The following is a 23043-nucleotide window of genomic DNA, read 5'->3' as shown; positions in this document are numbered from 1 at the left end:
TCATAAAATCAGGAAAACACTTTTTTCCTTGGATTGGTTTTCTGCTGCCTCAGTGAGTTTATTCAGCTTACTGTGCACTGAGGTGAGTGCCAGTGGTGCAGTGACAGAAGCTGTAGCCATGGGAAGCTGACAGTGGAAGAGATGGGAGAGAGGAGCTGCAATGACAACAACTAGCTGTGGGATAATGAAATAAAAGAAATTGCCATAAGGACCTTATATGGCAAGAAAGAATCATTAGGATAAGTTTTTCAAGAATCCTTGAAATCCTAAGTGAATCAAAGGGAATATTACAACTACCAGGGCTAGACAGGTACTAAACTTGGGACACCTTTTTAACAGGAAGAATATGATTGAAAACCAACCAACCAAGAAAGATATTGTTTTGGCTGTGTTGAGTTTGAATAGCTGGAGGTTATCAAAAGACCCTTGATAATAGCTTTATAAAACTTTAAGATGGTATCTTTTATGAATATGATATGAAACTATCTTATTAATCCAGACTATAAGTAAGTAAAAAAAATGTGGTGAGTTGGTCTTAAATATTTTTTAAAGGAGGGGAAACAAATTAATGGTAAATCTTCCATCCTGCCAGAAAAGCACCAACTATTCATAAATGTGTAGGATATTATGCTTCTTTGGTGTATTCCTTGGCATTATTGTGGAAAAAAGGACAAATAACTCAATAGTTCACATTATAACAAGCCACAAAAAATAAAATAATTTGCAGGATTATTTAGCTTTATCCTGGTACTAGGGCTTTAAATACAATGACTTGAAAGCAAAACAAACCAGTGCAATTCAAGACACTACACAAACCTAAGAAAGGAGACTAGGGGGAAACTCTACCAGGAGTTAACTACAAACTACTTTGATATGCTTAGCAGTTATGGAGATGGTTTGCATTGGAGACAAGACCCTGGACAAAAAGGATCATCAACTGGTCTATTTTCCTTAAAATAAAATTAAAAAAAAATAAAAATCATTCCTTGGTTCTTTTTACTTTCCAGCAGACGATGTAACGGAGGTCCTGTCTTCCGAATATTTCCGCCTTTTACACTAGGCGATGCAACACCATCCTAAGCATCCTAAACGCCGCCCGAGGCTGCCAACCCTGGCGCTCCGCGGACTTTCACAGCCACGAGCGCCGAGTTGCAGCCGTCAGCAGCTCCACGGTTGAGCAAAGGAACCGACCGGGCAGATCCCACGGCGTGCCCCGCCGCCGGACTCGCCGTCCCGCGGGCGCTCCGGCCTGTCCGGCGAGGGGGTGTAGCCGGCTAGCCGAGGGCAGGTCGGAGGGTACACGAGTGCCCGGCGGCATCGCCCGGCCCGGCGGCTGCGGCGGGCGCGCCTGCGCTCCGGCGCCCGGGGAGGCGGAGGCGGCCGTGGGGGACCCGGCGTTGGGTGACAGGCGGGGCGGGGGCGCAGGGCCCGGGCCGGCTGCCCCCGGCGCCGCACGCTCGGTGAGTAGCCCCGTCGTTTTTCTTCGCAGCGGCCGGGAGGAGAGCCCGGTGCGCCCCGCCGGCTCCGCCGCCCTGCCCGCTGGCCACCCTCTGGGGGTGGGGGAGATCCGCCGCCGGGGCGCGGTTGCCCGGGTGCCGTTGCCTCCCCCGCCCACCCCTACGCGGGGCCGCGGCGAGCAGAAGGCGGCGGGGAGACAAAAGCGGACAAAGGAGGCGAAAGGCGTGTTCCGCTGCCGGGGTAGGGATGTCTGGGCACCGCTCTGTACCCGGCGGTCCCGGGGGGCACCCGAACGAGCTGGGGCAGAAAGGTCGGCGCCGGGGTGCACGCCGCCGCCGCTGCCCGGCTCCGGCTTTGTTCCCCTTCCCTCCGCCTGCCGCCGCTCTCCGGGCCGCCGAGTTGTAGCGGAGTATTTATTTCAGCGCATTTATTTTTAGGCTGGAAAATAAAAGGCTTGGCATGGCGACCTTTGGCTGTCGCATCCGGCGCCAAATAAAAGGGTCGCCCTGTGGCCGAGGCCGCCCCAGCTCTTATGTAGATCCATGTGCCGTCCCCAAGGACGCGCGGTCCCCGGGGCGCTGCCTTGATCCAACCCGAGCGGGGACAGAGGCGCTCCCCGGAGCTCAGCGCAGACCGCGGGGTCGGGCGGGCAGAGGCCGGGGCGGCAGGGAGGGACGGGGCAGCTGGGGCCGGCGGCGCTGACCTCCCGTGCTTGCTCTCCGCCTGCAGATCGTCAGCAACCCCCCGGAGCTCCGTCAGCGGCGAGAAGACGGGAGGATGCGGGCGGCGGAGCGGGCGGCGCTGCCCCGCGGCGGGCAGGCTGTCCTCGGGGCCCCGGCGGGCGGCTGCTGAGCGCGGCGCCGCGGGCATGCGGCGACGGCGAGCGGGAGCCGCCGGTAGCGCGGGCGCCCCGGCGGGCGGGCGGCCCCTCGAGCGAGACTGAGGGTGGATGGAGCCACAAAGGAGTTTGGCTGACACGTGCGGCGGGGCGGCCGGCGGCCGCGGCTAGGGCCACCCCCCTCCCCTCTCTCCTCCCCTCCTCGCTATGCTGCGCTCTCGCCGGGCCCCTCAGCGCCCTCGACGCACGGCAGCGATGGAGCCGACCGCGCTCCTCTGAGGCCGCCGCCGGACCCAGCATGGCCTCGGCGGGGACCCCGGAGCAGCGGCTCCCCGGGGCGGAGCGGCCGGCGGCGGCGGCGGGGGGCCGGGCGGAGGCGCCGCGGTGCCGCAGTCTGCCCGCGCTCGGCTCCCCCCTGGCGGCCGGGGGGGGCGGCGGCGGCGGCCCCGCCGCGGGACCGGCTGCCGAGGCCGAGCGGGGCCAGGGCGCCGCCGCCGAGGCTGCCCGGCCCCCCGCCGCCTCCAGTGGCAGCCGGAGCTTCCCCTGGAAGACGGAGGGTGGCCAGCCGGCGGCGCCCGGCCGAGGGGTAACCCTGGGCCCCCCTCCGCTGCTGCCGCCGCCGCCGCCGGCGCTGCTGCTGGCGGGCCCCCCGGGGAGAGCGTGCCTGCGGGCAGTGCTGGCGGACTCGCGCTTCTTCTTGGTGTGCATGTGCTTCCTGACCTTCATCCAGTCCCTCATGGTCTCCGGCTACCTGAGCAGCGTCATCACCACCATCGAGCGGAGATACAGCCTCAAGAGCTCGGAGTCGGGGCTACTGGTCAGCTGCTTCGACATCGGGAGCCTGGTGGTGGTGGTCTTCATCAGCTACTTCGGGGGTCGCGGGCGGAGGCCGCTGTGGCTGGCCGTAGGGGGGCTTTTCATCGCCATGGGCGCTGCGCTCTTCTCCTTACCTCACTTCATCTCTCCGCCGTACCAGATCCAGGAACTGAACTCCTCCGTCAGTAACGAGGGCTTGTGCGTGGCTGGCAATGGCACTGCCAAAGAGCAGTGGGACTCGTCGGCCTGCATCAAGGACACCGGTGGAAATGACCACTCTCTCTATGTAGCTTTATTCATTTGTGCCCAAATCCTCATTGGCATGGGCTCGACACCCATCTATACCTTGGGACCAACCTATTTAGATGACAATGTCAAGAAAGAAAATGCCTCGCTTTATCTAGGTAAGGCAACTTAAGTACCTGGAATGCTGAACCCCAGATCGCTCTGAGGGGGCCGGTTACAGGTACTTCTGCCTTAGTCCTGCTGAACATCTGTGCTAAGTTTTCCTTTTCAAATGACCTTTTGAAGTAAAATTGCCATGCTTTCCTATTTTAAAATGTTTTGTGGTATGGTGAACAGTAGTAACAGGTGAAGCTAACGCAGTGTGCCTAAAAGCCGTAGTACTCACATCCTCTTGCACAGGTAATAGAACAGCAGAGAAAGTCGTCTTCTCTAATGCTTTTCAGCACTTGGCTGTAGCCGGTGACTTTCTCAGAAAGCAGTGTTAAAATTTGCCGTGCCCTTTCAGGTGTCTTTTTGCTGACACAGAAGCTTTACAATTCTAAATTCTGGTTGCTGTGCCTTTAGCCTACGGTCTCTGTAGTGTTAATGTTCAATAAGCACTTTGAGAAGTTTTTGGCATGCTTTGTTTTACTTTTCTAGCATTCATTTGCATTGAACTAGCAATGAATTTTGGCTGGCATCAGTACATCATCTGGCATCTCAGAGTTAAAAACCCATCGATAAGCCAGCATGTAAAACCTTCAGGGTTAAGTTTGTCTAGGGCAGCTCAAGGAGCACAACAAAATGAGGGTCCAACCTGGCCGGTGTTTTTCAGCAGGTACAGACAAGTCTTCATAATAGTGGGAGGATAGGGTATCTCAGCTGGGCGCTAAACTTTGTTGGAGTTTGGTCGTGATAGTTCGTGTAATGTGTAAGAAGATGAACTGCTCCTTGACTTTGCATTAGCACCTTATATTTCTCTATAAGAAATGAACGTCATGTACCCCTTCAAATTCTGTTCAAATAAGGAGAGGCACTTAGGGGGCTGAGAGAGCCATTAAGGGGTTTTTGGATACTCAGCATTACCGTTCGCAGTTCAAATTTTTTCTGTCTTTACAATAGCCTTGGAGGTAATAGTTGCATATAAAACACAACATTTATGGAAGTTACACACTTGTGGAATGTGCGTGTGTAACTGCTTTACTCAACAGAAGTAGTGATCCAGATCAGTGTTTTTATTCCTTTTGACCTGTTCTTTGGCAATTTGACTGTTCCCTGAGCTGTTTTAAGGCCATGCACAGTCTGTTTGCAGTGTCTTGAAAAAGCCTGGGGCACTGCAGGTTTTTGGAAGGAGGGGGAGGCATTCACTGCATTGCTAATCTGCATGATGAAGTATTTGACAGAGTGTTTTTTTCCCCTCTCTTCTCCCTTCTGAGAAAGGTTAAATGGTATGGAAATTAAGATTAACCTAGCATCGACTTTATTGGCAGTATGAAAAACCGAAGCATCTTGTTACTGAGGTTACTAAATTGTAGTTTGGAACTTTTGCAAGTAGGCGATTGCACACAGTTCCTCAAAAACGAAAAAAGAAAAGGAAATGCTGTAGGTGAGGAATGAAGGGTAAAAGGTGAACGGTGAGAGAGGCGGAAATCTTTCTTCAGCAGAGGGGAAGGCAAGGTCAATAGGGGGAAATCCTCACTGTGCAGGAGAAATGGTGCCTACCACTGATGTGCTTCTAGCACAGGAAATAGTAATGAAGTGACTCAGGTAACTTTAATTGCAGCAGTGTTCACGAAGGTAAAAGGCACCAGCAGCTGGGTAGACTTCATGTGACCCTGTGCCTGCCAGGCACTGAAGGCAGCTTTGATCTGTACTGGGAGCACCTTTGCAATGCCTTTAATACCTTTGCAGTATTGAAGTTCATTTTTAGTGATTCGGGAGAACAAAGATGAGTACACCCAGCTACAGTGTACCTGAAAAATTTATGCCTGTGATACGATTGTTACCACAGAGAGAATTAAATTGGACACAAAATGTGTTTAAACATTGAATAAAATGTACCAGCACCTCCATTCAGTCTTGAAGCTACTCGGGGCTAGTGGCAATGCTGTCTGCTGTTGGAAATCTTGGTTTTAGCTTTTTAAAATAGTGTGGAATTCTGAGGAAACTTTTAACTTGTTAATGTTTAACTATTTGCCTCATTTTAGATACAGACCAGTGACTTTTTGAGGGGCAGGAGTAAAATCTTGAGTTTTTGCGGGAGAAGGAAAAAGCACTGTTTGGCACATTGATGTGAGCAAACATGTTTCTGTTGGATCTTCTCAATGGTTTGGAATGTTGCAAGTCCTTGAGGAGAGGGATTTTTGGGCAGCAGACAGCCCAGCCAGGTGCAGGGATGGGGTAGAAGTGGTCTGGGCATGGCTCTGCAGGCCTGCTGCCTCACATCCTGTGTTACCAGTGCCTGGTTCTCCTGGTGGTGTGATTCTCTTACTGGGGAAAACTGTGCAAGTGATGTCAAAATATAAAATGCATGTCTGTGTGTAGGCATGAGCTAACAAAAAGTCTTGGAGTGGGCCATGGCAGTTGAGGTTTTAAAAAGAGAATAAAGCCCAGGGAAACAGATCCCAGTCACACAGATACATGTGTTTGAGTAAGGGCAGCTAATTCATAAAAAGAGTATCCTCTGACACAAAAGGAAAGGTCACTAACATGTTTATTCATAATCATGCTGGTATTGCATTCTATGTTTTTCTTCCAAAGGAAGATACATATATGTATGTGTACCTGATAAAAGGTTCACTGAGCTTCAGAACTGGTGGGTGAGCTTTTTGATCCTGCAAGTGTGCCCACTAATAGTAGGTCAGTAGAGCCCCCCTTGAGTATCACTAATCCTGATTCTGCAAAAACTCACCTTATGTGGCTGTGGAAGCTATCTTATTTATTTTCCAAGTTAATCCAGCTCAGGGCTCGAGTGGTGATAACATATCCTCTTAAGTGCAGGCATGCAAGCTCAATGTAGACAGCTGTTTTAACATTCCTGGCTGGAAGTCCTCCTCTCAAAAAACATATTTAATGCTTATACATTGTCTCTTGGCTGCCTACACTTAAGTCCATCTGTCAGAATGGCACAGTGCCAGTTTACAAGGTGCTGTGTCGCTTTTAGTAGGACAAAGGTGCCAAGCGGGGATGTGTGTTGGGCTGCCTGCATAGCAGTGTGTGAGCTCTTCTGTGGGATGTTTCTTCCTTGCTAAGCCGTGTCATCTCCGGCTCCTCCCACCCCTTAAACTTGACAATACTTTGATGCTCTGATTGATGGTAATTTTGAGAAATGTGTGACATCGGGCTTGGAAACAAGTCGTGATTTTAACAGGTGCTTAGGAAATGTAAGAACCAGTTCCCTTAATCACAGATAATCCAAAAGGGAAGTTGCACACTGTGTAAAACTGTGTGGTCACTAAGTGGTCTTTGTCTGCTCCAAAGTCTCTCCCTTCTGTGCTCAGCTGAACTGTGACATATCTGTTGTCAGCTGCCCTGATGTGTGCAGGTTCTTCTTTTAAGTAGTTATTCGATTAAATTAATTGCAATTCAGTTTGGAGTTGAATTGGACTTCCTGAGTCTTGTTTTGTACTCTTGATGGTGTTTCTGTTACTTTTCAAATTCTAGCACTTAAAACACTGTGATTTTTTCTGTTTGTCTTGAATGTGAGTTTGCCTTGTGATTATATCAGGATTATTAAAAGCAGTTCGTTAAAGTTACATGTGGCACTTAGAAGTTTTATTAGTGGTATTACAGTGCCTGAAGAACTTCTAAATATTTTTCTTCTTTTGCAAGTGGATATTGTTATAAAAATGAATTAACCCTAAAAGCTCATACATAGAGAGGTAGTAGTATTAGGTTTTACAGAAATACTGCATTAATGAAAATATTCTAGCATTCAGGAATGGCTTTTACCAGTACCCCCCCCAAAATTACTAGTGAACAAATTGGTGTTTTTGCTAAGGATGTTTTATTTCAGTTTCCAGAATGCTATAGGCTGGTTAGGATATGAAATGAGGAAAGTGTTTCTGTTTAATTTCATGCAGACTGTCCCTAGGTTTTGGAGCAAACTGTAATTACAAAATGCAAAGATAAAGGTTTTATGAGATAATGGCTAAAAAATTGGATAAACCTGTGCAAATGGGCTTGGTACAGATAATGGCTGAAAGCCAGGGAAGTGAAGTAATTTCATAACCTGGAAAAAAATATTTAGACAAGTTCAAAAAATATTTTTGACTCCTGCTTTGTTTCCATGAGGCTTGTTTGTGGGTTGCTGTTTCTGGCATTAGGTAAACCATTTCACTGTGACTATATTCTGTCTGGAAAACACCTCCTTACCAGTGTTTTACAGGTGGATATTCTGTGTACCTCTCATGTCTTTGTTATAGACTTCCCCAAAGTCTTTACATATATATATATGTATGTATCATGATTGCATTTATTGTATTTCTAGTTAGATCTACCCCTATATCCACATCCCACTTGACAGGAGAGGACAGGAAGGGTAGCTTCACAATCAGAAGCCCATCACCTCTGCCTACTCTGAGGTCCCAGGGTGTAGCTGAGCTTCCAGACAAGCTAGATCTCTGTAATGTGCCATTGCTTGGATGTTGGCACAGGAAGCGCTAGATTTTTGTGCCACTTTGATCCATTTTGGTCTGGCTGCTTCTGGGATTATGTATGTCCCTGGGATACAGGAACTGGAACCCACTGGGGTAATCAGGTCCTTTACGTGGGTGCTGCAAGGTCATTGAGGTTTTCAGAGACAGTATCAACTTTCTAGCTGAGCAGAAGGGACCATCAAGAAGCAGGGAAACAGCTGACCAGCATTTAATTTTATTCTCACCATTCAGCTTATGACCACTTTTGATTTACTTTTGGAATATGCTTCCCGCTTCCTGATATCTAAAAAGGCTAGTTTCCTACAGGGTTTTCTCAGCATTGATCCCTATAGTTGGTAAACCCTACAGAAATAGTATGTTTATTTTTACTACATGCCTGCGAAGAGGCAGATTTTTTCAATCCAAAATTGTGGCAAAGGGGGTGTTCACCGGTAATTTTTATTACTTGCTCTATTTTCCTTGTAAAGGGGAAGTTTGCCAAGCTTATTTCTCAAATACATGATTTTACTTTATCTGAGAGAAGGCCGCATCTTGTTTTATGCAGAGCAAGCACTAAGACTGAATCCATCAGCAGTCTGTTTTTGTACAGACCTGGGGTGCATCAGGCACAGCTGGGCAAGGGAGGGGATTGTCCCCCTCTGCTCTGCACTGGCCTCACCTTGAACACTGTGTGCAGTGTTGGGTACCACAATATAAAAACAATATTAAACTATTAGAGAGCATCCAAAGGAGGGTGATGAAGATGGTGAAGGGCCTTGAGGGGAAGCCCTGTAAGAAGCAGCTTCTGTTAAGCCTGGAGGAGAGGAGGCAGAGGGAAGACATCATTGCAGTTTACAACTTTTTTGTGAGGGAAAGAGGAGGGGCAGACACTGATCTCTTCCTGTGGTGACTAGTGACAGGACCCAAGGAAATGGCCCGATATTGTGTCAGGGGAGGTTTAGGTTGGATATTAAAAAAATATTCTTCAATCAGAGAGTGTTTGGGCACTGGAACAGGCTCCGCAGGGAAGTGGTCACAGTCCCAGCCTGACAGAGCTCAAGAAGCGTTTGGACAGTGCAGTCAGGTACATGGTGTCACTCTTGGGGATGCTCTGGTGATGAGCTGGACTTGATGACCCTTGTGGGTCCCTTCCAACTCAGCATGTCCTATGATTCCATGAAATGTATGTGTGAAACATACTTGTTTTGTTTGCACATGCAGCTAGGCAGCACTAGCAGAAGGCTGAGTTTGCTGTGCTCTTCTCTGCAGGTAGGGAGCATCTTAGGATGCAGGTGAAGTGACTGCAGCCCTGTTTGTGCTTGTGGATTATACTGCTTTTTCCCACAGTTGATTTAACACTTAGAAGGTGTGTGCTTCTCTGGCATTCTGTAGCATCCCTTTTTTTTTTTTTTTTTTTTTTTTGTTAAAATGCTGATCAGGCAGCTGGCACAGTTCCTGCACAGTTCCTAATAATTACTTACAGTGGCACTGTGCAGTTTTATTATCCTTTCCTGTAACCAAGGAAATAGAGAGATAGATCTTACTTTTCTTCTTCACTTTAGTTTCCTACTCTGTAGATGGACCAATACATCTTTTTCATACTGTAATCCTAGATATAATTTTCTTAAGCACTTAGTGAAGCTGGGTTTTTTTATCTGTTTAAGCAATTCGTACATACAGTGAGTTCAGTGAAGAGTGGGGGGCGGCTTTTGCTCTGAAGTTTTCTGCCTGCAGGATTTAATGGCGTGAGTGATACATCTTCACTTGCTCTGCCTCTTAGGGATACTTTCTGCGTCTCTCCAGTTGTGTCCTTGCCATGAGCTATGGCATTGTTCACAAACAGCTGTATTGACAAAGCATCACTTCCAGTAACTGGCAAAATGCACTTTGTCCTTCTGACGAGCGAGAAGACACTTATGCACATGCTTCCCTGATTTTCTCCTTGTCTTTGTATTGAAGGACAACAACTGGGTTGGATCCAGAGTTCTGAAACTCACTGAATTCCCAGGCCCAGTTGTTTCCCTTGCTTAGCTTTTGTCAGAATGGTTAGCATTTTGTTTCTGAGGTTGACAGTGCCCTTTTCACCTGCTTGAGCTTGGGAATAGTGTTTTCTTGGAGGGCGGCTCCCTTCTCTGTCAAGCTCAGCTGCAGGGCTGGTTTGTGCAGACAAGTGTCTCCACCTGCGGTGGTCCTGGAGCAGCTTGGAAGCCTAGACATGAAAGTGGCCTTTAAGTAACAGCTTGTTTGTAGCTTTTGCCCAGAACTGAAGGCTTGGGATCTAGTGTCTGATTACCTGGGGACTGGAAACTTTAGCTGTCTGCTGGATACCTGGACTGTTTTCGAAAGGATCACTGTAACTACTCCTGTTGCAGGTGGATTAGAAATGCTTTGTTTCATCCATTTTGCCTTAACTTTCATTCAGTGGCTGCCTCACCTGGGAGGACTTAATTGCTGTGAAAGTGCTTATGCAGTCAAAAGAGAGGAGACTGGATTTCTCTGTACTGTCATTCAAAGACACATGGGTTTCTGTCTTAGTTGTGCAGAAAATAAAGGCAATTTTATAATTGAGTCTCAGCCTTCTGTTTGAGCCTGGAGGCCAGCATCTAAACATTCAGATTTTTAAAGTAGATGAATGAAATTTATCCATGGTTTTTAAAAGAACAGAAAACTAAATAATATTAAACTTTCACACTCTTGTTTTAATTCTATGAAATCTTTTTTACTCTGATAACACTTTTAAAACCCTTGTTTCTTGTAAAGAATATTTTCCTTTTTTGTCATTTTTACATGCCTTTCCTATTTATTTCGAAAACAGTTGAGAAGCCACCATGCAGAAATGGCACGTATTTCAGCTCGTTCCCTCTGGCAGTTTTTGCCATTCTTGACTAAAAGGTCAAAGTAAGCGCTAGCTCTGGCTTGGATGCTGATGTATAGGGCAGTGCCACATGGACTCTGAGGGCAGGGCAACCTGGTCACCTGTGTTGCTGTGAATGGTCACCAGAGCTGTCAGAATTTCAGCTCCCAAGTCCAAAGGTGTCTCTGAAACCTCCTCAGCAGCTACAGAGATGCTGGGACTTACTAGTGCTGTAATCAGAAAGCTCTGAAATGGCACAGTTGGAAGAGGGAGCAAACTGTTGGCTGATTCCTGCTGTCCATGCTTTTAAGCACTGTGGTTGTTTTACCCCAACTCAATTGGACAATCTGGGCACATGGGCTGGAGCGAGCAAACTTATGACAGCAGACAGGTCTGCAGTGCACATGCAGGGTGATTTCAACTGAGTCAGCCAAATCTATACTTCAACTCCTTCCAAGTGCCCAGAAAAAAATAGGACATTTCCTGTGATGGGAACAAATATATCAGTGCTCAGCAGCATGGAGATGTATGGGCTCTGTCCTGCTCTGCTGCTGAACAGTTTGGGCATCTGTTGTGCTGTCACAAGGCCAGAAATTTAGACACTGCCAGCATTAACAAGAGAGCTAACAAACTTGGGGCTTTCAACTGCTCTTCTTTTCTGCCACAAGGAATTTGTTCTTACCTGAGAAATCAGGAAGTGCAGACAGAAATTCAAGTGTTATTTTATGCTGCCATTAGACCTGATAATCTAATCAGAAAATATTATCTCTCATGTAAGTAAACAGGTTACTTGGCAGCAAAGACAAATTACACCAGTGAAAAACATCATGCTCTGGTATGAATTACATTTTGTGGTGAGTTTGAAGGTGATGAAATCAGAAAAAAACCCATGTGCATTTTTCCTTGTAATTTGGACAAGCAGGTAGATGAATTGTGTTACGTGAAGTGCTTGCAAAACAGTGCTGCATTTCCACTAATTGTCTGCTCCTGTACTGTTCAGCTTTGATTCTCTTCCCCATTTTCAGTACAGGTTTCTTTTCAGCAGCTTGCTTCATTTTCATTAGCTTGCCAGGGTATTTTTTTCAGTGCTTCCACTTCTTTCCTTGCTTATATTGACGTTAACACTTCACTTACATTGCACTGTGCACAGAAGAACCTCCATCTGGTGGCTGCCCTCTGCACCTTTTATCTTTGATGTTTACGGGATTAGAATGAAATCCTCAGGAGTCTCAGCAGTGATTTTCTTAAAATCCAGCTGCTCTGAAATCAGCTACCAGCTCTTCAGTTTTTTGAATTTAGCAAGCTTTTGTAAATTAGTGACACCTTTCCATACTTACCTGTTTTCAGTCAACTTCTTCGAAGTGACAAAAACTAGAAACCTAGCAGGGTTCCCCTGTGATTGTACCTTTTCCTTTCTGTATTAATTAAGCTGTCCTCTAGAGTCAGAGTATTTCAGATAATGCATATATTAGCTGAGTGTATCTTCTGATACCTTGTGATTTGCTATTTTATACTTAAGCTGTAGTTTACTCCAGTGTTTGTCCTGGATTTCTTCACAGCTGTTGACTTCAGGTGTCATGTAGGCACTGAAAAGTGCTGGTGTGCTTCTGAAGTCAAGTGCTTTCAGTCACACCTTGGTTCCTGTTTCTCGTTTTCTCATTCTCTGATTAGATTAAAATCTGAATACCCGACCTCCCCAGAAGTCCTTTCAAGTAATGCATTTTTGCAGATAATCCAAAGTAGACAGCGAAATAACTCTGAGCTCTGCTGTGGTGGCTGCTAACCTGTGATTACTTAAACAGAATGTGTCAAGCAATCCTCATTTGCATCTACAAATATCTATAAAGGAAATACTCTGGAAGATGTTATCTGACATTGCTGTGTGTTGAGCTCTCCCCGTACTTGGAGAGAAGCTTGCTGTGTTCAGCTGAGCTGTTAACTCAGTAGATTTTGCTTTGTGAAACAACTGAAAACAGTCTTTTCCATCAAAGGTTCCAAAGGAATCAGCTCATAGGCTCAGAGCCTATGTGAAATTCGTGAGCAGAATAACCTGTGGATGCTGGTTAGGTTGTAACTTTCAGCTGAAAAAGTGTCAGGAAAAATGGAGAAGAGGAGGTTAGGTTTCAGCAGCATGGGACTGTCAGTGCCTCTTCTGTGGTGTTCCAAGGCAGTGAGGGAAAAAGCTAGAATGGACTCTGGTCAGGAGGCACCTGCCAGGGACAGTATCTGGAGCCCATGGGAAGGGCTGAAGACGCTGCTTGGAAGTGTCTGTGGGGTTCAGGAAAGTTCCTAATAAGGCTGAGGAGTTTTGGCAATGTAGAGAACTGAGAAGCTTTGCTTCTGCCATGCTTCCTCACAGAGCACAATTTTCCACTTTTCCCCAAAGTGCCTCTCCATGCCATTCACTGATGGCTGCCATTTCAGTAGCTGGAGTCTAAAAACTAGTAGCAAAATAGTTTTTTACCTTGTGATTTTTTAGTCTAAATTTATGTTTCTGCTTCTTAATTCATCCCAGTGAGGGAAAAAGAGATTTAATGAGGAGCATAACCTAGAGCACAAATAGCTTCAGTAATAATCCTCCCATTTAAAAAAAGTTAAAATTTTGTTACATAATAATACAGTGTGTAATTGTTGTATATATGATGGGCAGTGCATATCAGTTTGATTTAATACAGCTGTCTAGTGACAGAAATGGTGAAGGTATCCCTAGGGAATTTTTATAGTCACAGGTGAAAATAGCACCTGAGCTTTTTGAGTCTGCAGTATAGTAGTGCTGATGGACATCAGTGTAGACATTTATCTGGTAAGTTATATGATTAGCCTAAAATAAGAATTTAAAAATCCTGTTTCATCTGCTAGTAGCATGGCCTACTGAAAGAAGTGGGATTTGGGGGTTATCTGAAACAAATAACTGTTAGTTTATTACCACACCTGCATTGTGTTACTGGAGGAATATTAGTCCCGTTACACAGTGGGAATAAAAAGACTCTGAACTTGGCAGTACACCATTGCAATAAAATGCTGTACTATAAATAATTTTTCAAAAGCATAGCTGAGGGCTGAATTGATGCTTGAAGGAAGAGCTGTAATCTAAATTATAGTTCCTTAGTAGCTGTTGAAGTATAGAAGTTCTATATAGTCTGTACAGTTGTATATTTTGATGTATAGAAGTTCTATATAGTCCTTGACCTCAGAGACTGAACAGCTTAATGAAGTTGTGATTATAATGTCAAGGATAGAGCTGGCTGGTGTGAATTTCTTTGACTGCACAAGCAAAGTAGGCAGTAGTATCTGTGTGTTTACTCCTATTCAAGGCTTCTCCAGAACCTCTGGGAGGAGGAAGATGAGCGCTTCTCGGAGTGCTCTCTGCATTTAGGAGTACCTTTGTGATTCAGCCTATGGAGAAGTATAAGAAAAGACCTCATTAGCTTTTGCTTGTCTTGATGTTTGTTAGCAATTGATTTTTGCTTAGATGGGGTCATGTATTGTTCTTACTGTTGCACTAGCTTTGGACACTCAGAAGCACATTGTATGCAGACAACAAATAGGATGCATATGGCCTTGAAAAGTAAAATAAAAAGAGTGGTTAAGGCTACTGCCCCCATGCATTTGTGATAATTAAAAGAAGATCAGCCTTCTATGAGAAGTGAGGTAAAACTGATGGACTAATACTGGCCAGGCCAGCTAATGGGAAAGACCTTGAAAAGAGCTTTTAAGTCTGGTGAGACAAAAGCTTAGGGTACATATATGCCTTCTCATCTGCACTAAGGATAAGAGATTCAATTAACCAGAGAAAAACGGAGGAATGTATGAATTATCATAATTTTAAGACTTCCTACACTGTCATTATAGCAGCAATTACTCTCTTCTCTAACTAATAATAAATTTTAAGTGTTTGGGTAAGGTGAAAGAGAGCTGTGTATTGTCAGATAGATCTATAATTAACATCCTTTCATGCTTATTCCCCTCTTCATCCTCCCCGCCATCTCCACACTCCAAATTTAAATCCTACAGAAAGAAGAGCTTACCATGGGTCTGGTGCAGTGCCACGCTTTCACGAAAACTCCATATTTTTATTGTCAGATTTATATTGTGTTTTTATAATTACCTTGAGTGTTATGGAGACTGAGGAGGGGAATCTATCATGTGTTGCAGTTTCAGGATATGTGAGAAATAACATCTTATGGTTTGCCCAGGTTTGCATACTGAAATCTTTTCTTAACTGCTGGTCCAAGGTGACCATGTTCTCTAGGAAGAGTAGATGTAACTTGCAGGGACAGTGAGAGGACTGATAAGTGGTTGTGTTAGAAGAGTTTGATAGCCATAACGTTTGTATTAGCAGGTGGGCATCTTACACTATAAGCCAGCTGCTTTTTGTTTGGATTGTACTTGACAGGAAAAAACGGTGCAGTATATTAGGAATGTAGTACATTTCCCTTGTCTAGTTTAATAGGATGCTCAGATCAATTATTTTGTGGTCTGAGCATTAGGATTTCTCCAAAATACAACTGTGGGGCTCAGCAATTCTTCTAGTGCCGGATTTGTCCCAGTTTTCATGGCCTTTTTGGAGACATTAGATGAATTAGTAGCATAGCTTTAGAAAAGAAGGGTTAATGTAACCCTTGTGACTGTGTCAGAGAGTTGCTGGATGCCCTTAGGACTGCTGTCTGCTGCTTTTGTATTGAATCAGGATAGAGTGTGAGGAGCAACATGGGTTATTTTTATGTGCAGGGGGCCAAAGAATGATACAAGAATTCTGCCCTTAATTTAGTCTGTGTTGCACTCCTGTTAAAAAGACTGATTGACTTTTTTGCCTCTTTTTTCCCCTGATTTTTTTGAGTAACAAAATGGTACGGAGCTCAGGGAACTGACAGCTGGTGGTTTTCAGATGTGGGAGATTTGACTTCAAGAATATGTGCAGGTGTGATACAACCCCTTGGTGATGTGCTGTATACTCGTTATACATCGTGCCAAAATAGACAGTAATCCTCTTATGTGGGATTGTCAAGTAAGTAATAATAGAGCACAAGTCAGTGCCATCAGTCCTGAGATTTTTTTTTTAATAAATGTAATTGTTACTCATATCTCCTGGATTCTTCAGTACTTCTTGATCTTTATATTAAATAAGTCCTAAGTCCTGCAAATGCTGTTTTGCAATGGTGATGTCAGCTGCTATCAAGACTTTCCTATTCATCTTTCTAATCGATGCTTTTGCTTTAAAAGGGCCACAGAGATTTTGAGTTTTATAATTCAGCTAATTTCCTAACGTGAAAACTTCAGATGAAGAAAAATCTGAAGATCATTTTGTCTGCATGAAACATTTCAGTTGTCTTACAAGTAACCCTGAAAAGATCTGAAGCAATCAGAGTTGCTGTCTGCAGGGTATTCATCCCATTTAGAAAACCTGAAGTTGGTTGTTCTGCAGCAGGGCAGACAGGCTAAGTTGTGCTGGAGGAGAGAAGCAATTAGCTCGACAGCAAGCACAGTCAGAGCAGAAAGGGAGGTTTGGAGGCATTTAATTAATACTAATACTTTTGTGCTTATGAGGACCAGAGCCATGGTAGGTTACTGCTGCCTTGCTCCTGTGCTTCTCAAACCTGGCATCTAATGAATGTTAGATTTAGTAAAGCTTTCCAGAAAAGTTAAGAAATTACAACTAACCGTGACATGTTCCTCCTGGAGGTAAAGAGGTACACCTAATAGTGAGTGAGAGCAGGGTCTGAGCTGTAAAGCTTTTTCATTTTTAAACAGATAACAAGGCCTCTTGGGATTTTTGTACTACATTTAAGTAATCTGAAATAATGGAAAGGCATGTAGTTTATTAAGCATTTTTCAAGTATCCAAACCAATTAAGGGAAAATAAACCTTTTTTTTTTCCATTGTGAAAACAGTTTTTGGCAGCTATTTTTTTTAATCTGAGTTTGATGGCAAAACTACTTTTGATGGAAAAGTGTTTAGCTATCAATATATACTTATTTGTACAGCTTGACGTTTTGAGATGCATTTTGCTATTTAATTCTCAATTTTTATTCATTTCAACTTCCATTCATTGTTGTGTGGAAAAGACAAGTAAAATCCCATGTGTTTGAAGGTCACCTCTCTATGTAGCTCTTGCTTCTGTTTTCTTCTAGTACATCATTGAAGACATACCTGGACTCTGGTATGCTGGAGAGGATTACTTTTTTCCATTTGCTCCTTCTGAGAATACCAGCTCTGTGGCTTCAGGCTTACATGTTTTTATATTTATAAATGTTTCTCTGATGGGTTTCAGCAGTGTATGTTGATCAAAGGATGATCTCTATGATTTACTCTTTGTGCGGGAGCACCATTATAATCCAGTTTGAGTTGTAGTCTACAAACTTTAGTTTTGATTAGATATTGCCTGTGTTTAAGTATCCCTGTGTCACCTCTTCTGTTAATGGTTATCTCTATAAACAGTTTCATTATTCCATTTTGGGAGCAAACTTCCATAGCATATTGCAGTTAATACAGTATTTTATCACACTAATTGCCTGTTAGTACAGTGTGTGTGCAATTGAAGTATTCTTATTGCAAATTACCATATTGCCACGATTTGCATAACAAGGTAATTAATCTGTACTATCTCCAATGAGTAAATGAAAAGTACTGGATGAGGGTCACAGCCTTTAATAATTATTTATGTTACAAGAAGAAATGAACAGAAATGCTTGGATTTTCCCGTTTTGATGGATTTTTAAGTGCACAGCTTTTTGTTTCCTTAGTCTTCTGGGGCTCTCTGGCTGAACATTGTTACTGCTGAGGTGCTAGCTTACATGGTATGTGGAATCATAGAATCAGATTGGAGAAGAAAGACCTTTAAAATCATTGAGTCCAAGCTTAGCTGAGCGTTGCAGTGCTAGTTTAGAGTTGAATTGGATCTGGAGGCTGTTTTCCCTGCGGGCTGTCCCTTAGCTTTTGTCAACAGCAGCTGTGTTTCTGTGGGATGTGCTGCCTGGAGGGGTCTCTGCTCCTTTCCCTGTGCTGTGGGTGTAGGCTGCTGCCCTTCCCTAGTGTGCCTTCAAGGGTTTTGTGACTGGCACTGAGCACACCTCCAGCTGCTCTGACATGGGTGCCAGGGCCAGGTTCTGCCAAGTCTGCAGTTTGTCTGTGTCTGCCAGCCTTCATGGGATGGGGTGGAACAGCCAGGGCACTGGGGAGCGAGTGGCTCTCAGAACCCAGCACACACAGGGGTGAAATCCCACACAGCACCTGAGCCACAGAAGAGGCAGCTGCCACAAACATCTGGATTTTTAATCCAGAAACTTTCATTCCTTTAGCCAGAGACTTTCTTGAAATGAGGTGTTTAGCTGAATAGCTCATGTATTTTTAGTCTTTTGGAAGAGAAGCTTTTTCTTTAATACCACGTTTGGAACAATGGCTTCCTCATTGCATATTTTTCAGTGGAATATTTTCTCAAGAAGTTTTTCCCCCTCTATTATCACAGCTGTTTGAAACTCCCACGCCGTAGCTAACAGTTACATTATCCATTGATGAGCTTCCTACACACTTGTAAATACAAATTTTCAGGGTTATGTTGTAGTAAATTGTAATACATTATTCATAAATTTGATGCTTGTGTAGAATAGAAGCCAAATATAAAAGCCATTTGGTCTTACACAGTATTAAGTATTGAAAATGAGTGCTAAAGTGATAAATGAAGAAAATATGACAGGGATTGGTCACCCCTGATAATAGAAATGCTCCCTTTCTTTCCTTTGCAGTAGGAGTTTTTCTCCCTGCACTTTGAACAGACAAGCAGACATCCCCCTAGGATGCTGCCAAACTCACCTTGTCCTCCCTTACCTCAAACATTTCATTTTCTTTTCTTAAAACCAGGAGAAATTATATTCATGCTGAAGTGTTTGTAATCTGCTTTTGGATACTGCAGTGATGAATCTGATCTAAAAAATAAAAATAGTGTAGAATAATCTTTGAGATTGAGTGCTGTTCTTTCACTGAGTAGCACATAGGGAGATGGATGTTGCAATCCAATAAGGTATTTGTTTATTCTGATTCCAAATACATTATTCTTACAATGAAAAGTCAAATAATTTTCATTTATAAGTGAATAGAATAGGAAGACGGAATAGTGCATTCTATTTTTTAGATATTGCAACAAATGGAAGTAGGGGATCCTGCAGAAATGTTAGCTGAAAAAGCTGTGTGAAGCCACAAGGCAGGATGCCACCATTCACCAGTGCTAATGGGAACCAGTGTTGGACCCACCAGTGGGGAAGGGCTTGTTTCCAAGCCTGGCTTTTCTTTCCCCTCATAAATAAAGCTGATGAGTGTCTGCAGGGGTCAATACCTCCACTGTCACAGGGCTGCCTGTGCATGTGCTTATAGCTTGGTTTTATTTATTATAAGTGCAGGAGGGGTAATAGCTCCATTCTTTAAGAGTTGATTGTTTTGCCTTCCTTCTTGTTTCTTTCTTTGCAAATCTGAAGACATTTCATAGATTTCCATGGGGTTTTTTCCTGTATCACATCAATGTAAAGGATAACATGGTGTGATCTAACCTTTTTACTTTTTATTTTTGTTTAAAACTATGCAAATAGTTTTTAGTACATCTTCTGAGTCAATTCTGTAACTGAAACTTTACATATTTTCTGTGATTTTATGGAAACAAACAGAATTACTGTGTCAAAATACTTTCTCTATGGACATTTTTAAAGGTACAACAGAAATGAATGGACTTATTCACAAAAAATGGCTAGGAAAGGCAGTGCCCATCAACTGTGTGCTAAATATCCTGAAGAGAAAAGCCTGGGGCAGTACCTCTGAATTGTTCTTCCACTGGAAAAGGAGATGCATGCTGTTAGAGTTACCTACACAGTTTCACAGGTATGAAACTAAGAAGTAACATTTTAGTTTGGTTATTCAGCTGTGTTAGCTAGGAACAAGTGTCTGATTCTGCTGCCGCATCTCTGCTGGTGTTGTCACTGCACTGTTTGCATCTTTCAGTTGCTAATCTTTTCCCAACAGTTTTAGTGTTTGAAAAGCATAATGCCGTGTTACTATCATTTGTCTGTTCTGAAAGAAACATTTGCTTGAGTAGTTTATTTTATGAGTTAGCAGATGGTGATTTAAATGTGCTTGAACCAGCAAGAGCCTTGGTTCTGTAAGCGTGTCTCTGGCTCAGAAAAGCTCCACAAATCACTTAGAAAGTGATAAGCCAAGTAGCTATGGAGTTTGGGAGAACAAATGGAGCAGCCATGATGTGTTTGAGAAGGGTTTACACAGTCTTGGGGGTTAGAATTGGCCTCTAGGCAAGGCCATGTTACTCCAGAGTAACATGCAGTGTGACCTTAGGCATGCAGCAGGTGAGCTGCTGCATGGAAAAGGAAATTACTGTGAGAGATCTCAAAGCTGAATTTACTGTGCCAAGTTTTCAGTGTTTTGAGTCCTGTGTTCTGTGCCTGTCATCATGATATACTTCATAAAAGCAGCTGAAGAACTTCACCTGTGTAAGAGGTTATAGGAGCTGAAGGTCTGCATTTCTCAAAAGTGCTGCAGAGACCCTTTGTAAACTTGTTTTGATTTGCCTGATCCATTTGTGGTCTGAATATAGTGTGAACACTGATGGCAGAAGTAGACTTGGGATGTTTTTTAAAGTTTATTGGAGACTTGCAATTTGGATTAGGGATAGGCATGTGTCAGATACAATTATCTGTGTAATGATATAAACATATGGATCTAAGCATGTTCTGTTAGCATACATAAATAATTTATACAACAGTTTTAGTTCAAGGGAATGTGACAGAGATATTTTTGTTCTTGAGGCAATTTTTTATTGTAGGTTGTTTTTATTTGCAGGGTTTGTTAGAAGCAAGTATAATTTAAACAGTGATTGAAAAATTTAGAACCCTTCTTGCTAGTGTTGTATTTGATTCTTTTAACTTTCAGATTGTGACAACCAGTCATTGTACAAGAGACAGATGAAGGCTTTGCACCTTCAAATGTATGTTTTTAATAAATATTTGTGAGTGCTCTGTTGCAATTCTGTCTGCACTGTCATAAATGAATCTTATGACAAAGTAGTTTCTTAAAATGATCTCTACGTTAGATAGCAATTGCACTTAGGTATAACATGCAGTATAGAAATGTAGTACGTGCTCTTTAGAGGAGTACTAGGTGCTTCAGTTTTTAGTGACGGACATTTTTATTCTTTGTCTATGAGCTGTGGGCTTCCACATGTTATGTTGGCAAATTCATCAGTATGAATCTGAACATGTACTTAAGGATCCAACAGTGTGTGAAGACATGTCTCTTCTGTCACATGTTGTAGGAAACTCCCATAGAATGCAAAGATGCCAGATCAATTTTCATTAGACTTGGAAAAGCTCTGACAGCAGCAGAGACCATTGGTAACACTTGCAATCATGGTTATTCCAAGCAACTCCAGTATCATTCCTTCAGGACTTCCTTGTCAATCTCTCTCTCTCTCTGTCAGAATAATTTAATAACTGAGGTTAAAATTTCCCAAGGAGACTTAGGGAAGTCAAGGGACCTGTCTTTCAGTGAATTTCAGTGGGATTTAGGGCTCAAACTGAATTTTCTTTGCAAACATAAGATTAGAGTTTCAACAAATTGCTTTTTTGTGGTAAATTGATTGAAAGCTATGATAGTTTGCAGATTATGTACATAAGTGTAAGCTTCCAATTGAATCTTCCTAGTGTAAATAACTGAAAACATGTTCCCTATGAGAATGGATGCAAATGGACAAAGATGCTAGCAAGAAAAGGTCACTGAGTTGCTTGAGTGATCAACATCTACATCAGGAAATACATTTGATTTTCATTGGTATTTCATATGTTATTTCCTGAACTTGCCTTAGCAGTGTCTATGTGTTCAGTACCAGCTCCAAGTCAGTTTTTCTGGGATGTCTTTGCTCTTTGGTGCTCTCAGAGTCACTGTGGCAGAGAGGGATGCCCAAGGGTGGCTCAGAACAGCCTCGGGGTTCCTTGGCTGCTGCAGCCACTCCTGAGGCCACTGCCCATGCTGGGACTACCTCTGCTAAAGGCTCAGCTGATGCATCTGTGAAGTGGCAAAGTGCACAGGGCTGCTCTGCCCCTTCCTTAGCAGGGTAAGGCCTTTGGAAGTGTCTCAAGGCATCATAGCCCAGAAGAAAAGGTGAAGAGGATTCTCATCTTCTGGCATCCTTCTTTGCAAAGGGTAAGGACTGCAAAATCTACTGTGTCGGAGACAAAAAGAGAATTGGTGGGATAATTTCACGCTTTATTGGGCCAGAAAGGACTGTTATGTTCATTTACTCTGACATCTGTGTTCAATCAGATTTCATTACAGTGTTATCCCTATCCAAAGCTCTATTTATATAAAACCGTATAGCTTAAAACAAAGAGAGAAACTGCCATGTCCCTAGGAATATAATAGAGTTAACTATTTTGTTTAAAAAGTTACTGCCATGAAAGTGTGTCTAAAGTTGGTGGAAAGTCATTTCTATGTAGCCTCTAGCCACCACATTTTTCATGTCTGTGAAAGCATCTTTTACTATTGAAGAATAAAAATATGTTTAATAATCTGTTAATCTGAGAAACAAGGCTGCCATGTCTAATTCTACTGAGAAAAGAAAGAAAAAGCCAGAATGAGCAATGTTTTTTTTTTTTTTTTTTTTTAAACTGCAGGCTAAATGAAAGGGTATTGGCAATTTTCTCTAAAACATGTCGGCTGAATAATTAAATTACCTAATTAGTGAAAGTAACTTTAGCTGATTAGAAATTTTTCAGATTTTGTAAGTCAGCCATATATGGTATTTTGAAATAATCTTGGAAAGATTCCTGTGATATAGATAGTTTTCTCTTGGAAATGCCAACACTGCAAGTTAATAATACTTCTGTATTTTATTAACATATTAACATATCTTATTGGAACTGGGAATGAGCTGCAAATGCAGCTGTAAATCACAGTGATAGTTTATATCTTAAAAGAAAGACAGATGTTGCTATAATATTATAATTTGCAAAAGGAGAAGCTTTTGTTAGAGTGATTTTTTTGAAGTTACACATGGTATTGAAACTATGCCTTTTAATAACACTGATAAAAATGTTGCTCTAACAAATTATGATACAATTAAATCTTGATTATAGGGATATAGTGATCTTGGGATTTTTTGTGTAGATTTAACTTCTGTTGAATTATTTTGATCTTTATAGTGGACTACAGATTAGTATTTT

General features: G+C 43.2%; 1 protein-coding gene across 1 annotated transcript in view; it reads left to right on the top strand.

Moving 5' to 3' along the window:
* The first annotated feature begins 2594 nt into the window (after positions 1-2594).
* Positions 2595-23043, top strand: part of SLCO5A1 (solute carrier organic anion transporter family member 5A1) — a 66577-nt gene continuing 46128 nt past the window's right edge. The window contains exon 1 of the mRNA XM_062502271.1: positions 2595-3516. Within this exon, the coding sequence (XP_062358255.1) occupies positions 2595-3516 (922 nt within the window). The remainder of the gene's footprint in view (positions 3517-23043) is intronic.

Source organism: Cinclus cinclus, chromosome 1 (genome assembly GCF_963662255.1).
Source record: "Cinclus cinclus chromosome 1, bCinCin1.1, whole genome shotgun sequence".
Taxonomy (NCBI): Eukaryota; Metazoa; Chordata; class Aves; order Passeriformes; family Cinclidae; genus Cinclus; species Cinclus cinclus.
The sequence above is the reverse complement of the archived record's forward strand: the minus strand, read 5'-3'. Positions and strand labels throughout refer to the sequence as shown.